Source organism: Pygocentrus nattereri, chromosome 30, assembly GCF_015220715.1.
Source record: "Pygocentrus nattereri isolate fPygNat1 chromosome 30, fPygNat1.pri, whole genome shotgun sequence".
NCBI classification, from domain to species: Eukaryota; Metazoa; Chordata; class Actinopteri; order Characiformes; family Serrasalmidae; genus Pygocentrus; species Pygocentrus nattereri.
The window spans coordinates 19,075,989-19,090,939 of record NC_051240.1 but is presented as its reverse complement, the minus strand read 5'-3'; the positions used below and the strand labels follow the sequence as shown (position 1 = coordinate 19,090,939).

The window sequence follows — 14,951 nt, the reverse complement described above, 5'->3', positions numbered from 1 at the left end:
AATTAAGTGAACTTTTTTGTGTTTTAATTTTAAAAATATTAGGATTTTATTGCTTGCTAATCATCTACTGGCTTGTGTTTTCAAAGTATCCTCGAGATTAGCTGAACTGCCACTTCCGAAGCAGTTGTGAAAGTTTTCAGACTGTTTTGTAAACTGAATGGAGAGTTCAATCATTTATTATAATAAAATAAGTATAATTAGAGTACAGGGTTGTTTTAAAAAATGGCCTTGAATTTAAAAGATACTTTTATTTAGATCAATCAGCAAAATATTTGACCAGGGGTGTTTGACTGTACTTGAAGATAATAATATGTAAAAACATTAACTGTCACTTTGAGAAACCAAAAATAAGGCACACTTGAATGGATGGCTACTGAATAGGTCGCCTACGTTTTCCCATTTTTATAGATAAAATAAAAGTTTTGATGAAAAAAAGCAAAATTCAAACGCAAAATGTCTTTGGTGGAGTTTTCACTGAACAGTTCTTAGAAGGTGCGTCAGGGTGTGTTGGCGTTGGCGTGACCTTCTGCAGGTGAACAGTGTGCACACGTTACTGATTAACTTTCTCTTCACTCTCTCACACACACACACACACACACACACACACACACACACAGATGCTTCACCTCAGGCTGAAACCTTCATGGATGATAGCATAGAGTACTATGATTAAGAGGACATTCGATTCTGATGCAGTTCAATTGAAAATCTTATTTCTAGCCTTCTGCAATTTCCATTTCTGAAAACAGGCTTGGATGAAGCATAAAAATGGATAGAAGTCCAGTACTCAGAGTTTTTATATAACAGTTTGTCATGCAGCATCAGAAACCACATAAAAAGTCAATTTAATATTACATAACAAGTGTGTGATGATTTAAGTATGACGGTTCCTCAATTCCATTCGCCTTATAGCCTCAAAACTAAAGAGGCAGACTTGGTTTTAGCTCTCACGGCTCCTCCCAACTTACTCTAACCCTATTTTGTGCTTTACGTTGTTCTCCGGGTTTAAACAGGCGGATGGTTGTGCTTCGAGGAAGGGTGTTCTATTTTTATTTCCTTGCTGGTGATACTAGTGAACAGCTCCTCCTGCACACTGCTGGAAAAATGCCAGGTCTGCGCTTGTTTGATTTGCTGGAGGAAAACGACTGACTTTGCATTTGAAACACGTTCCTCCGTCTTCAGAAATGAGACCAATTTAGTGACATCAAGGCTACAGTTGAGGTTCGGTGGCCAGTTACCGTTTAACATCACACAGGCCTGAGTCATGCTGTGTGCTCATTCATTAGAGCAATTGCCAAATGATCTGTAAACCAGGATGTACCTTGAGGGAAGACAGCACAGCGGAACTTTAGAACATAGAAAAAGTGCAGAAAAACATCGAGCTCGAGCGCATTTCACGCTCTTTCAATGAAATAAATTCCATTCAGTGAACATATCGGGTCTGGAATCAGCGAACTTTTCACAAATTTGCTATTTCCAAGGTAAAATTTACGAGGGGACACAATGTGGCTGGGTTAGTAATGTTAACCAAGGTTAAAACAGATGATCAGAATGTGTCTGTTCATCTAGAAGACTTTAGATTGGCATGTATCTCTGTGTAACTTTGCGTTTGTGTTTTCGGTTTAATGTGCAGTACAGTAACAGTAAGATTCTGAATGGCGTCACTAGCCACGTTTACATGCAGCTGAATAATCTCTTAATAATCCTCTGATCTTTAAAAGACGGCGGTGGGACGGACGTCCAGCTTATGAGGTACATTTTTTCTGAGTTTGTCATTTTCAAGTAATTAAAAACACGAGCACTGCTCACTGCTGCTCATCTCACTCTGACTGGACCTTGCGTGATGTTCACGGTCATAGTAACGTTTACTCTAAGCTGTACTCCACGCATGCGCGTCGTTTGGGATCAGATTACTTGTAGTGTGCATGTAAATGAAGATTTTCCATCAGACTGTTGAACTGAGTGCATATAAACACCTCAAGCTTAATCTGTAATCGGAATGTATTCAATCAGATTAGCAAAAATCTTTGCATGTACTGTCCCTGGTCACATTTCCTGACAGCAGTGAGTTTGATTTTGCTTATAAAAACACCTTATCATTAGGATAAATGTAAAACACCAGATCCCTTATCATAAGGATAAATAAATACAAATTAATTAAAAATTAACACGCATTTCCTTATTTTCCAAAAAAGTACTTGAGCTAGTTTGATTTAACATGTTGAAGTATTGATTATCCAAAGTTCTAGGCAATAACTAAAAGTATTACTTGACTACCTCAAGGAGAGGCAGAGGTGTAAAATTTCAGGTCCAGAAAGTTAAAACCCTTCCCAGGATTTTGTTCCAACTACCTGGACAGCTCTGCTGTTGGTCTGATCTAATTAGAGAAGCCAGGCTGTTGGAACAAAATCCTGGGAAGGGTTTTTACTTTCTGGACCTGAAATTTTACACCTCTGAGGAGAGGTTTGGGGAGGGTTAAATAAACATATTAACAAACATAAAAGCACTACTTACTTAAAAGAAAAGAAAAAATGAATAAAAAAATAAATAAAAATCACTACTTACATCTACATTTATGGCATTTGGCAGACGCTTTTATTCAGAGCGACTTACAATTTGACCATTTTACACAGGAAGGCGAAGGCAGAGTTAGGAGTCTTGCCCAAGGACTCTTATTGGTATAGTGCAGGGTGTTTACCCAGGCAGGGATGGAACCCCAGTCTACAGGGCAGAAGTGTTACCCACTACACTAACCAACCAATACCAATATACATTTATTCTAATATTAGTGCTTTTCTGAGAAAATACATGCTCATTGACTTAATATACACATATTATCATATTCATGTTCAGTACAGTACAAAAATGCTTACTGAACTGGTTTCATCAGGCTCTGTTTCTTAGTGTAAGAGAGAGCAGCAGCTAGCAAAACGGAAATATGCATCATTATTATCATGCAAACGTGCACCTAATCATGGAAAAGGTAATGTATCAATATGTATGACTTTTTTTCTTTAATAGAGCAACTGAGACAGGCCTGGTAACGTCCTGGCCTGAAAATAGCTTTGCCTTTCACACTTAAGATACTGGCCAGTTTAGAGCAGAGCGTTTAGAAGATGAAGGGCTACTGAGCTAAAATGTTCATTCATTTTGCTGCATTTTTATCCCAATAAAAATAAATGTTAAACTGATCTGCAATGCTAATTCAGCCCACAATTCCCATATCATCACATTCCCAGTTTTTTTAGTACATTAAGCCGGATCACAGTTTTTTTTTATTCTAACTAGCAGATTAAGATTTCAATTTACCACGTTCCATCTCTCTCGAGCTCGCCCTCTCGCTCTCTCTCGCGCTCTCACACACACACACACACACACACACACACACACACACACACACACACACACACACACACACACACACACACACACACACACCCATTCATTCAGGAGCAGCCTTCCCACATCATTGCACCTCCTTTTGTCTATTAAAGCACAACACAGCTCGTCCACAGAGACAACACCAGCATGAGGAAAAATGGAGAGAGGAGAAAATCGTCGATAAGAAACAAAGACATTCTTTGTTCTCCTAAACAATGAAAAGCAGAGGCAGCACTGAACGCTCAGCTATCAGAGAGTGCAGAGCAGCAGATGCCCCAAAACAGAGCCAGACAGGATCGCCTTGAGTCATCCTCATTATCAAATCACAGCCACAGATATAACCAGCATGAGAGAGAGAGAGGGGTGAGGGTGAGACAGACAGACAGACAGACAGACAGACAGACAGAGAGAGGCAGTGAGACAGGCTCTTGCTCATAGCCACTAGGCTTTTCAGACTGAATGACTGTTATATGAAAGACAGGGCGGCTAACTTGAGCAACAATGCAAGAGAATCAGATCAAAGCTGAGACTTTCCTCTCCCTCCTCTCTCACCCTGCTTTGCTTCTCCTGAGCCTTTTCCTACTGCATCTTCTGCAACTCCCTCACAAATAAAACATGCATCTTACTGAATGCAACCTGTCATAAACATGCATCAATGAAACACAGCAACACGCTCAATGAATAACATGCAGAGCCGGGCCTTATTACCACACATACAGTGCCTGCTATATAAAACACGGCCACTTTCAACGTCATCGTCTGTTTTGTTCACAGCATGGAACTTACGTACCATAAAAAAATGGTCATCGTGGTTCCCGGCTGTTAAAAATGAGCAGCTCCCAACTGGCAACAGAAACGGCTCGAGCGTAAATAACCAAACATCATCCCTGCTGTTCTCTAAACGTTCTAGCATCAGTCCGAACTAAGAGGCTTTGTTGTATTTACAAGAAGTTGTCTCAACCCAACTTATGAAATCAAACTAAATTTCATTCTGTTATTCCTGAAGAATCTAATGATCGTCACAGCCAACAACTGTGGAAAATAACTAAATAATAGTGGTCAGCTTAAATATCTGCCATGCAATCTGACGATTACGTAATAACAGTGAAAGGCCTAGTTGTGTAATATTTACACAACAGTACTATGAAAAGGCTGAACTGTGTTGTGATGTCAGCACTTAGATCTTTCAGGTGTTTACCTCTCCTTTGAGGCAAGAGGTTCTAATGATGTCAAACCATCAATTAGGAAAAACCTATTTTATTTATTTATTTATTTATTTTTTTTTAACACCACTAATGACACTGAAGCCAAATGTTGCAAACTACACACAAACTATAATCAAATACACTAAACTACAACAAAGGTAAGAAATGTCACTGGGGTGGGACCCTTAAGGCTCCATCTCAGTGCCTTTAGTCAGGGAGTATAACTGAACCATAATCCACTGAAATGATATTTAATAAGCTGTACTGACTCCACACACCCCGCCTCGCCTCCAGGCTTTTCACTTTATTGTTCTGTTTTAAAACATTATGTACAAATATGTACTTTTCACCTGGACAAACTTATTTAAGGTACATAATTGGACCTTCAAACCACTGCCGTACCTTTGAGGGAACCTTTACATTGTTTGCACCTTGATGAACGAAAAACATACCTGAACAGAACCTTTATTTCTAACAGGGTTGCTCATCCAATCCTAATATCAGGGTATTAAGGAGGAGTTTGTCCTCCCTTTGCTGTCACTCCTTTTTCTAGGATGCATATATGCTAGATGTGTATACATTGCTGTGAGGAATTGATTGCATTTAGCCATAAGAGTAGAAGTGATGTCAGGTACTGATGTTGGATAATTAGCTCTGGATCACTCCAACTCATCACAAAGGGACTAAATGGAGCTCCATCTATCCAAATTATGCAGTTCCACTGCTTCACAGTCCAATGCTTGGGGGCTTTACACCCAACTAGCAGACACATGGCATTGGGCATGCTGACCTTAGGCTCGTGCTGCTCCACAGTGTCCCATTTTATTGGTCAAAGCTTTTCTATGGAGATTATACAAGCTGTGTATTGTAGATTACAAACATTTTGAAAAGTGTTCCTTAACTTTTCCCAGATGGTCTTTCCCAGATAGAACTTACTAACCAAGGGTGCCTAATTATGGTCCTGGAGATCTACCACCCTGAAAATGGCCCTGAAGGCCTTAATAACCTTCACAGAAGGGCAGATCACCAGGACTCATATTACCTCCAGCTTCGCGTCCAGGTCTGCGTCAGACGCCACCACATACTCGTCCTCCTTCTTCCCCGTGGCTTTGATCAGAACCTGCTTGGTCTTCCAGAACTTCTTCTGCATGCGGGCCATGACCGAGCGGTCCTCGCCCAAAACTGCCCGCCCACTGAACATATCGCTGGAGAAGCTAGAACAAGAAATGAAAGGGCAAAATATAAATCGTCGCAAATGAAAAAGACATGGATAAAACCCACTGAAGAACTCATACTTGGTATTATTTGAATGAAGTGCCACCTACCCATAGCCATCCATACTCTCTGTATCCCCCTACGCTGTCCTATAAACAAGACAAACGCATTTCATTCTCTTAAATTATGCGCAAATCAGACGGTAATGAAACATATTTTTCTAAATTTAGTGGTGGCATTCAGCAAACACTGAAATAACCTGAGGAGGAAAAAACAGGACAAATTATTGCATGAACAAAACAATAAATCAATCAAACAGCTACTCAGAAAATCTATAGACAGTCTCACATCAAAGGGAAATTCCACCAAATTTGCTTAAATTTCTGCAAAATCAAATCACGGAGATGCACTCAAAATCATTAGAGTGGTTTGATGAAATGCTCTGTTCTAGAAAAGCTCACCAAGTCAGAATTGATCACAGTGGTTGTGATAGGAACCAGATCCCTCTAAAAGCTCCCTTACAGAAAAGGTGCCACATAAAATGGTTGTTAATACGCTGCCTGATGCCTGATATGCTGTTTTATGATAAGCCATTCATATAAAATGGATTTCTTTTTTTATTCATTCATGGCCAAGAGGTACGTACAGGGCACTGTGAGGCAACACAGCTCCAAGAAGCCAAAAGACAGCGATCGTTTTGAATCGCAAATAAAACGGCTGTTTGTGTTGACTCCTGGTTCCCATCACCACCACTGTAATAAAGTCTGAGTCCGTTTCTCTACAGTAAAACCACACTGGACGAATCCCAATCATCACTGACTTTTGCCAAAACATAAAAAATATGAAAAAGTTTGTCAAATTATTATCTATATACACACAGCGGGCTCCAAACGTCTGGAGACCACTTTGAAAATCTAGGAGTTTGTTTTCATTTAACTCTGCAAATAATCAAGAGCGTTTCCACAAATCTGAAAAAAATTATGGCAGATTAAAGAATCAGGAATTATTCAAGATTCTGCACTATTTCTAGGCCCCGGTTCAAATTTAAGTCACTGAGCATTTTAAGGTTTTATACAAAAAGGCTTTTTTTCGTTGTTTTATTCCTTCCACTGAAGCTTGTGTTCAGATCTCAGGTGGGCTTAATCTATTCATCAGGACTTTGTGTATAGACAATTATTCCCACTTCTCCCAGTTTGTCGTCCCTCCCACCTTTAACTGTTTACTTCTAATGACAGATTTGCTGTGAACATCTTGTATTTTGGCACGTCATGTACAAAAATGTATGCAATTTAATACATTTGTGACATGCATGTATACAAGTATATGTTCCGTTATTAGCAACCAGCAATCTTCTCAAATCCTCTAACTGCCTGGGACCACGCCCCTTTGTACTGCTGGGATTATGGGATTGAATAGAGCCCAGGCTGATTCCCAAATGGCTCACTGCCCTGTATATACACACAGGATTAAAAATATAAAATTTGCCCAAATGACCCTATTATTGATATACTATGCATGGTTTAGTGCAGGGGTCACTGCACTGGCCATTAAGACCTACGCAGTGCGCTATGTAGGGAGAAAGGAGCCGTTTGAGAGTTCAGTGCAGATTTTGACTGCATGCAGCACAGCGTCCAGGTACTTTTCATCCAGGCCACGACACAGCAAATGTTCTGGATTACTGATCAAGTTTAGTTTACTTGATGGTAATCTGGGAGTGTTTCCCACCCCTAGTCTTGTCCACCTGCACTGAGTTACATCACCAGATCAAGCCCTTGAGTTGAATCAGGTGTATTAGAGCTGGAAAAACACAAGACAAGTGCAGGACAGGTGGACCAGAGGAGAGAAACAGTGCTCTGTAGAAAAATAACCGAACTTGCCTTGACATTTAATCTTCATCCTAAAGGGGAACCCCACCACTTTTTCAAAAATTCATCATAATTAAAAGGAATAGATACAAACAAACTCACTCGGGGTGGTTTGGCGTTTCTAGAGAAACCTGAGGGTCAGAACCGTTCACAGTGGTGGTGATAGGAACCAGACGTCCACCAATAAAAGCTCCCCCACAGAACGTTATTATGCAAAACGGTTGGATATATGCTGCCTGGTGTTTTGTATTATGATAGTTCTGTGACAGTGTGGGCTTAAAACGTATTTGAATCTATTCATGGTGGAGGGGCACACGCAGGGTCTTGTAAGGCAAAGTAGTCCCCAAAGAAAACGTATCATTTTCACATTCGCGACTATTATTACGAACATTAGACATAAAAGCTCAGAAGGCACATGTAGGTTTCACTGGTGGTTTGGACAGCAGGTAAAATGCCTTTATTTGCAGCACAGATAGTGTGACCTCTGGTTCCCTTCATCAAGTCTGTGGGTTTGTCTATGATAAGCCATTTCACATCAATCCACACCAGATGAGGGGCTGGAATATCTACATCTCACAGGCTGACCTCTTCAGAAATTTTGAAAAATTGGTGGAATTGCCCTTTAAGTGGTCTTCATGGCAGCAGAGAACAGAGGGCTGGCAGAAAGCTAACAGCTGTTGGCTTGGGTGACCACTGCACTGCTGTCTTATAGCCCATTCACCAAAGCCAGGGCTCTGCTGAGGAGAGCCAACATCCAGCCCCATTAGACAGAGACCCATTTCAGGTCACTCCTGGGCTTCTGTAAACAGCAAATGGACCAGAAACAAAGCCCTACGTCCTCTGTTAAGGCTGCTTCGGCTGATTTGCCCAACAACAACGGCATACAGTGGTCAACTGGACGCGCTCTCAGAGGAAAGGCACTTTGCAATGGACCACCAGAGCCTCTAAAGCTACAGCTGGTTTCCAAAGACAATACAGCCACATCACAATACAGCCCCGTACAGGTCAGCGAGGAAGAGTCACTCACTGCGTACGACACACCGCTGAAGTAGCTGCACTGTGCGTTTGGGTCATAAAGACGGCCATAAAGCCATATTATCACAAATAACCCGAGCTGAACGGCGAAGAGGAGGAGACGCAGCTCCCGACAAGAATCCTAACAAGATAAGGAGTCGGCGAGCTCCGGAGCTGAAGCCACGTCTCCACTAACCGCTGAATGACACATGAACCTGCCCCGCTCCGTTTCCACAGCAGGTCCAGCGGGCGCTCGTCTCCCGCACACGCGAACGGTGCTTACTTTCCGCGTTTCAGTCCCACGCAGCGCTCATCCAGGACAACCCGCCCGTCTGCTGTAACCTAACGTTATTGCGGGATCTCGTTTCCTCACCTTCCCGCTGACGGTGGCGTAGCGAGCAGGATGCGGGGAGCGTTCACGCGCGTCATCGCCGAGGAGGAGGATATGAGCGCAGAGGAGGGGAAAACGAGGCTGCGCACAAAACGATCCATAAACAAACGAAGTTCAAAATAAAGCGATAAGGCATTATATTTATAATAAAAACGTATTATCAATAAGTAATATAATTTAAAAATATAATATAACAACATGTTTGTGAAATGTTAGCTTTGGGTTGTTGTGTTCTACAGCAGTTATTCCAGGTTTATTTTATAAGGACTCTTATTGTGAAGGCGGGGCCAGCCCGTAGCTGTGTATATAAATATATATATATATTTTATTATAATAAATAATAAACACAATTTAAAAGTATAATATATTGTAGCAGGTATGTAAGTTTTGGGTTGTTGTGTTCTACAGCAATTATTCCAGATTTATTGTACAAGGACTCTTATTGTGAAGGCGGGGTTAGCCCGTAGCTGTGCATATAAAAATTTTTTTTTTTAAATGTATAATAAATAATAAACATAATTTAAAAGTATAATATATTAGGTATGGTATATTAGGTATATATAGCAGGTATGATAAATGTAAGTTTGATGTAAGTTAATAACTGGAGTTTAAAAGTACTGAAAACATTTTACCAGTGGGTTTTAAAAAGTACTGCGTAGTTCTTTGTTCAGAAAATAAATGTTTTTTTTTCTATATAACTTTGTTTAAGCCTTTGTAATCTATGATGTTGCTCAAATGCTTGGCCCGTTCATTTTGGACCCGCTCGGGAGCGCCCTCTAGTGTTTGACAAACCCAGAAGACATTACTGAGTGGAACCTGTTCTCTGGCGAGGCACCAAGACGGCCAGGGTGCTAACTGGAGCTTTCAGCGTGATGTCCTCCTCATCTGACCAGATATTTCTGTCATTTGTATAAACCATCCCTGCTGAAACCAACAGGCCAGACCAGCACGTGTTACATTCGGGGTTCACGCTTGTCTGGTGCTGGTGTAGCACCTAAACTTGACCAGCACACCAGCGTCCAGAACACAACATGGGCTGGTTTTGATGGTGGTCTGCGCTGGTTTTGCGAGCAGGGGTCCTTTCCATCATAGTGATGATTTAAAGATAGTTACTACAGTTAGTTTTACGGCTGTGAAAAGATATTTTGCTTTCTAGCAGTTTCCTTACCCTTCCTTCCGCATTTACCATGTAATGAAAAAATAAATCAAACACAAAGCATCCAATAATCCCACTCCAGCAGCTTTCCACCTTCAAGATACATCATTAGGAGACAGATTTCCTGGGTTTTAAGCCATAAAATCCAACGCTAGAGACTGCGGCCCTGCTGTATGATGCTGTTCAGCAGGTTTACACCAGATGTAACGGGAGTTTGTAGCCTCTTGAACTCTTTGAGACCACCGGTGGTTCCAAACCACACTTGGTCATGTTCTCCATAACGTTCATATTCCATAAGCTCCATTCAGAAGCTGGGCGTCGTGTGAGGCTGTAGCTCTTCTCTCCAGTCTAATAGACGGTGACGTCATTTTAAACCCTTATAATAAAAGAAGCTGAACTTTGTTTTTCTACTGAAAGTCGAGCCGTTTTTCCCCAAATCTGGGCTCTAAACTATAAACAGACGGCGTTTCTTCAGTGATCTGCTCTGGAAACATCACTTTTAGAAAACAACACAAAGAGCGTCGGAGATTTCTGGCTTCAGCAGTAAAGTGTGAGTGTATAGTGATGTGTGGAGATCATAAAATACATTTACTGTTAATTTGAGGGGCTTTTACAAAAAAATTATTTAATTAATTAATTAAATAAAAATCTGCATTTATTTCATGCAGTTACTGAATAATTTGCCTTATGATTTGGTGACGTAAACTGAGATGGACAAACCAAAACATACCCCGGACAATAACAGGTTCATTTTGGATGGAGTTTTCCTACTTTTCCTCTTTTTGTTGGTTAAATTCACTTAGATTCACCAAATAACAGAATCATTTGTGTTTTTTATTGTTTTTAAGTTATTACTTGAGTTCTGTTTAAACAGAGCTCAGTTTTTTGTGTGTAATATGTGGCATGATTTATAAAGGAAAGCAGAAGAAATGAAAATATGATTGAAATATGATGAAAAACATAGATTTTTTTTTCTGAAATCACTTGATACTCTGGATGCGACGGAGAAATCCTGAACTACAGCCCGTTTTAGCCGCTTGAGAAGCGTCATGACGAAAACTTTACACAGCAGCAGTGATGGGAGCGTCAGCTGTAATGTGGTCTTCAGTCCACTAGGTGGCACCACTAGCATGTGACGTAAATTGAGGCGCGCGTCATGGAGTTAAAAAAAGCACGTCAACAGTCTCGAGATTGGAAGTTTTATTAGTTATTTTTACGTTTTATATTGATTTACTATTAAATAAGCCTCCAAATATCTGGCCAAACACTCGTGAACTGCTTTTTCTCTAAACTCCAGCATTTAATATTCCAGCAAGAGCTGTTCCTCACTGTCCGGTCCCAGTTTAAAGGCCTACTTTTAGCCGTTTGGTCCAGTTAGAGGTATTTTGCATTCACTCCACTTTTAGTGCGCTAGAAATATATGTGTACACATATCAGCAAGGGGCATCAGCCTTTCCTTCTAACGGCATCCTACATGCTCTTTCAGTGCTGCCTCAGGGCCTGCAATGCCGTATTTTCTAGGTGCTATCAAATGGGAATTCTGCAGATTTTCACAAACCGCAGCACAAGTAAATGTAGTCATTCTGAGTGGTTCAGTGTAAAGGTGGGTGATACAGCGCAAATGTTAAGGTGTTAAATAATCATGACATTTTTTCTGTCTCCAGTTCAGCAGAACTGATTATCCTTCTCACAATCAAACATGGTCTGCCTTGTCCAGGGTGTGTCCTGCCTTTCACCCGATGACAGCTGGGATAGGCTCCAGCATCCCCTGCGACCCTGAGAGAGAAGCGGCTTAGAAGATCAAGGGCACTTCAGTCATGGACCGTCAGCCGAGGTGACCTTCTGGTCACAGGGATGGTTCCCAAACCTCCAGCCCACGACTGTCCACGTGGACTGTGGTTGTCCAGTGTTGTTTAAGCACGGATTATATCCACAATATGCATTGAAAAGTATACTGTTTACTGAAATAGTAATAAATCTAAAAATATATGTTGTCTCTAGTGACTATGTTGCCTTAAAACCCCTGGTAAGTCCACTATATGGCCAAAAATGTGTGGACAATTGACCGTCACACCTATACGAGCTTGTTGGATATCCCATTTCAAAACCACTGGTAGTAATACGTAGACCCCCGCCTCCCCACACTCTTCTGTGAAGGCTTTCCACAAGAATTTGGAGTGTGTTTCTGGGAATTTTTAGCCCATTTAGTCAAAAGGGAATTTGTTAGGTCAGGTGAGAAGAACAAGAAGGCCTGGCTCAAAATTGTTGTTCCAGTTCATCCCAAAGGTGTTTAATGGGGTTGAGGTCAGGGCTCTCAGCAGCCAACTAGACTTCCTCCATGCCAACGTCATTAAACCATGCCTTAATGGACCTTGCTTTGTGCACGGGGTCACAGTCATTCTGGCACAGTTTGGGAGGGAAAATCAGAAGAATTTAATTGTCCAATGTGTTTCCATGCTGTAGCATTGATGTTACCCTTCACTGGGACTGAAGGGACTAGCCCAAAGCCTGATAAACAGTCCCAGATCATTATCCCGCCTCCACCTAATATTATTACTGGCACTGTGGAGTCTGGCAGGCAGCATTCATCTGGCATCCACTAAACCCAGATTCAAACATCGGCCTATCAGATAGTGAAGCATGAATCACAAACATGTTTGCACTGCTCCAGAGTCCAGAGGCGGCATGCTTTACACATTTACAGCATTCAGCAGACACTCTTATTCTGCTGTGTATTTTTCTGATTCTGGGAATCACCAGCAGGCCTTTATTTTGTGAGTGGAGTGTACGTGTGGGTTCGTATGACTGAATTAATTAAGATACTGTGGGGCCATTTAATGATTTATAGGTTAAGAGAAGGATCTTAAACTCTTAATTTAACAGGTAGCCAGTATAATGACAACAGGATTGGGGATAAATGGTCAAAAGTTTTGGTCCTTGTAAGGACTCTAGCAGCTGCATTCTGGACCAGTTGGAGCTAATAGTGCAAATACCTAGAAAGATGCAGAATTAAACATAGCATAAGTGCAATATAGTGCATTTCAATAAGAACCTAATTTAGTGCTCACTTAAGTGCTTCACAAAGAGTCAGCAAGTGGAAGTTTGTTCCACCACCTGGGTGCCAAGGCATGAGAAGAGTCTTGATGCTTGTCTTCCATGCATCTTGATAAATGGTGGGTCGAGCTAAGTGGTACTTAAAGCTTGAAGGGTCTGAGGTGCAGGCCACATTCTGCCTGTTGCCATAGGATAAACGTAGCCTTAATGCACAGTTCCTGCACTGATGTTGCTTCCAGAACTCTGCAGTGAGTGATGCAACAGAGGATAAGACATTTTATGTATGTACACTTTAACACTCGGTAGCCCCATGGCTGAGCTGTTGCTGCTTTTCCATTTTACAATTACATCACTTACAGTTGGCTGGGGCAGATCTATCAGGGCAGACATAGGTGGCATCCAATGACAGTTCCATTTTTAAAGTCACATCCCCCTCAGTACAACCCAGTCTGCTGCCAGTGTTTATCTTGGAGATTGCATGACTATGTGCTTGATTTTATACATTTGTTAGCAATGGATATAGCTGAAACACCTGACCTCAGTCATTAGGAGGGAGGTCAACAAACAGATTTAATAAAAGGGTGTTTGAGACTAAAAGCTGATCTTAAAACTATCATAAAACAGTGACTCAGATTATCAGGCAATGTGTTCACTACTATTTCTTGTGATAACATTCTGTGAGGGAACGTTTAGAGACATTAAACTCTTTGGACCTCTGGTTCCTATCACTACTGTTCTTAATAGTTCTGTCTTGGTAAGTCTCTCACATTTGACATTAAACCACTCTGAATGACTTTGTTTACATCTTAAAAATATAATTATGCAGATTTTTTTATATTAAAGCTATTTTTTGACTCTCTGTGTATCTGCATACCTTCAGCGCTCATGAAGATGCGCGTATGGTATGTCAGTGTGTGTAGGGGTAAAAAATAAACATTGGTACAGAAATAGTTGAATTGTCTGACACTGAACGTGCTTCAGAAATCAGGAAATGGTGGTTTCACTCAGCCGACTCTTACACGCAATCAGCAAAGAGAGTGCACTGGAAAATCAAGTATGCTCACTAACATCCCACACACCCCTACTCACAGCCACACCCCATGTCTCAAACGCTAACCTCTAACCACAAGACCCCACCATCAATTCTCAGTCTGAGCACTTCAGTCCAGAAGCCTGATTCCTGCCAACCCCTGCAAATGCTTTTAAGGATTGGCAAAGCGCTGGAGAACTGTCATTCAGTCAACACTGCAGTTAAAGGGAAGTTGTCAAAATGATAATTTGGCAAAAAAAAAAGTCAAATTTACACGATTTTTTCCCTTCTTAGTCAATTAGCCAAGACATGTTTGGTGTGCCTCACGACCCTGACGGAGAAGCGGCTTAGAAGATGGGTGGGTGGATGGATGTTTGGTGTGTCTAGTTCACTTCTTTGGTTTTGTACTAGATCGACTACATAAGCGAGCTAACAAGTAATGGAAGCTTATACTGGACTAATTAGCACTATTCAAACAGACACACACTAAATCACCACATACTGTGTGGTTTCTGACTCTGTATGGACAAAATTTGGTTGCTAGTACTGTTTTTGTGAGCTTGGACTTGGCCTTCAACACATGGTGGTAGTATGAGGGACAGCTGACGGGGGAAAACTCTTAAGAGTTCTTGGCAGCTTC

At 41.2% G+C, this 14,951-nt stretch overlaps 1 protein-coding gene across 5 annotated transcripts in view; it reads right to left on the bottom strand.

The window, feature by feature from the left end:
- Window positions 1-9,110, bottom strand: part of ical1 (islet cell autoantigen 1-like) — a 34,315-nt gene extending 25,205 nt beyond the window's left edge. For 2 of the 5 annotated variants that reach the window (XM_017683358.2, XM_017683360.2), the window contains exons 1-3: window positions 8,964-9,105; window positions 5,912-5,950; window positions 5,629-5,800 (exon numbers count right to left, since the gene is read on the bottom strand). In XM_017683358.2, the coding sequence (XP_017538847.1) occupies window positions 5,629-5,800; window positions 5,912-5,925 (186 nt within the window). In that variant the 5' untranslated portion in view covers window positions 5,926-5,950; window positions 8,964-9,105. Of the gene's footprint in view, window positions 1-5,628; window positions 5,801-5,911; window positions 5,951-8,693; window positions 8,854-8,876 lie in introns of those variants that run through there. The other 3 variants (XM_037536570.1, XM_017683359.2, XM_037536571.1) reach the window with 3 other exon arrangements.
- Between the last annotated feature and the right edge of the window lie 5,841 nt (window positions 9,111-14,951).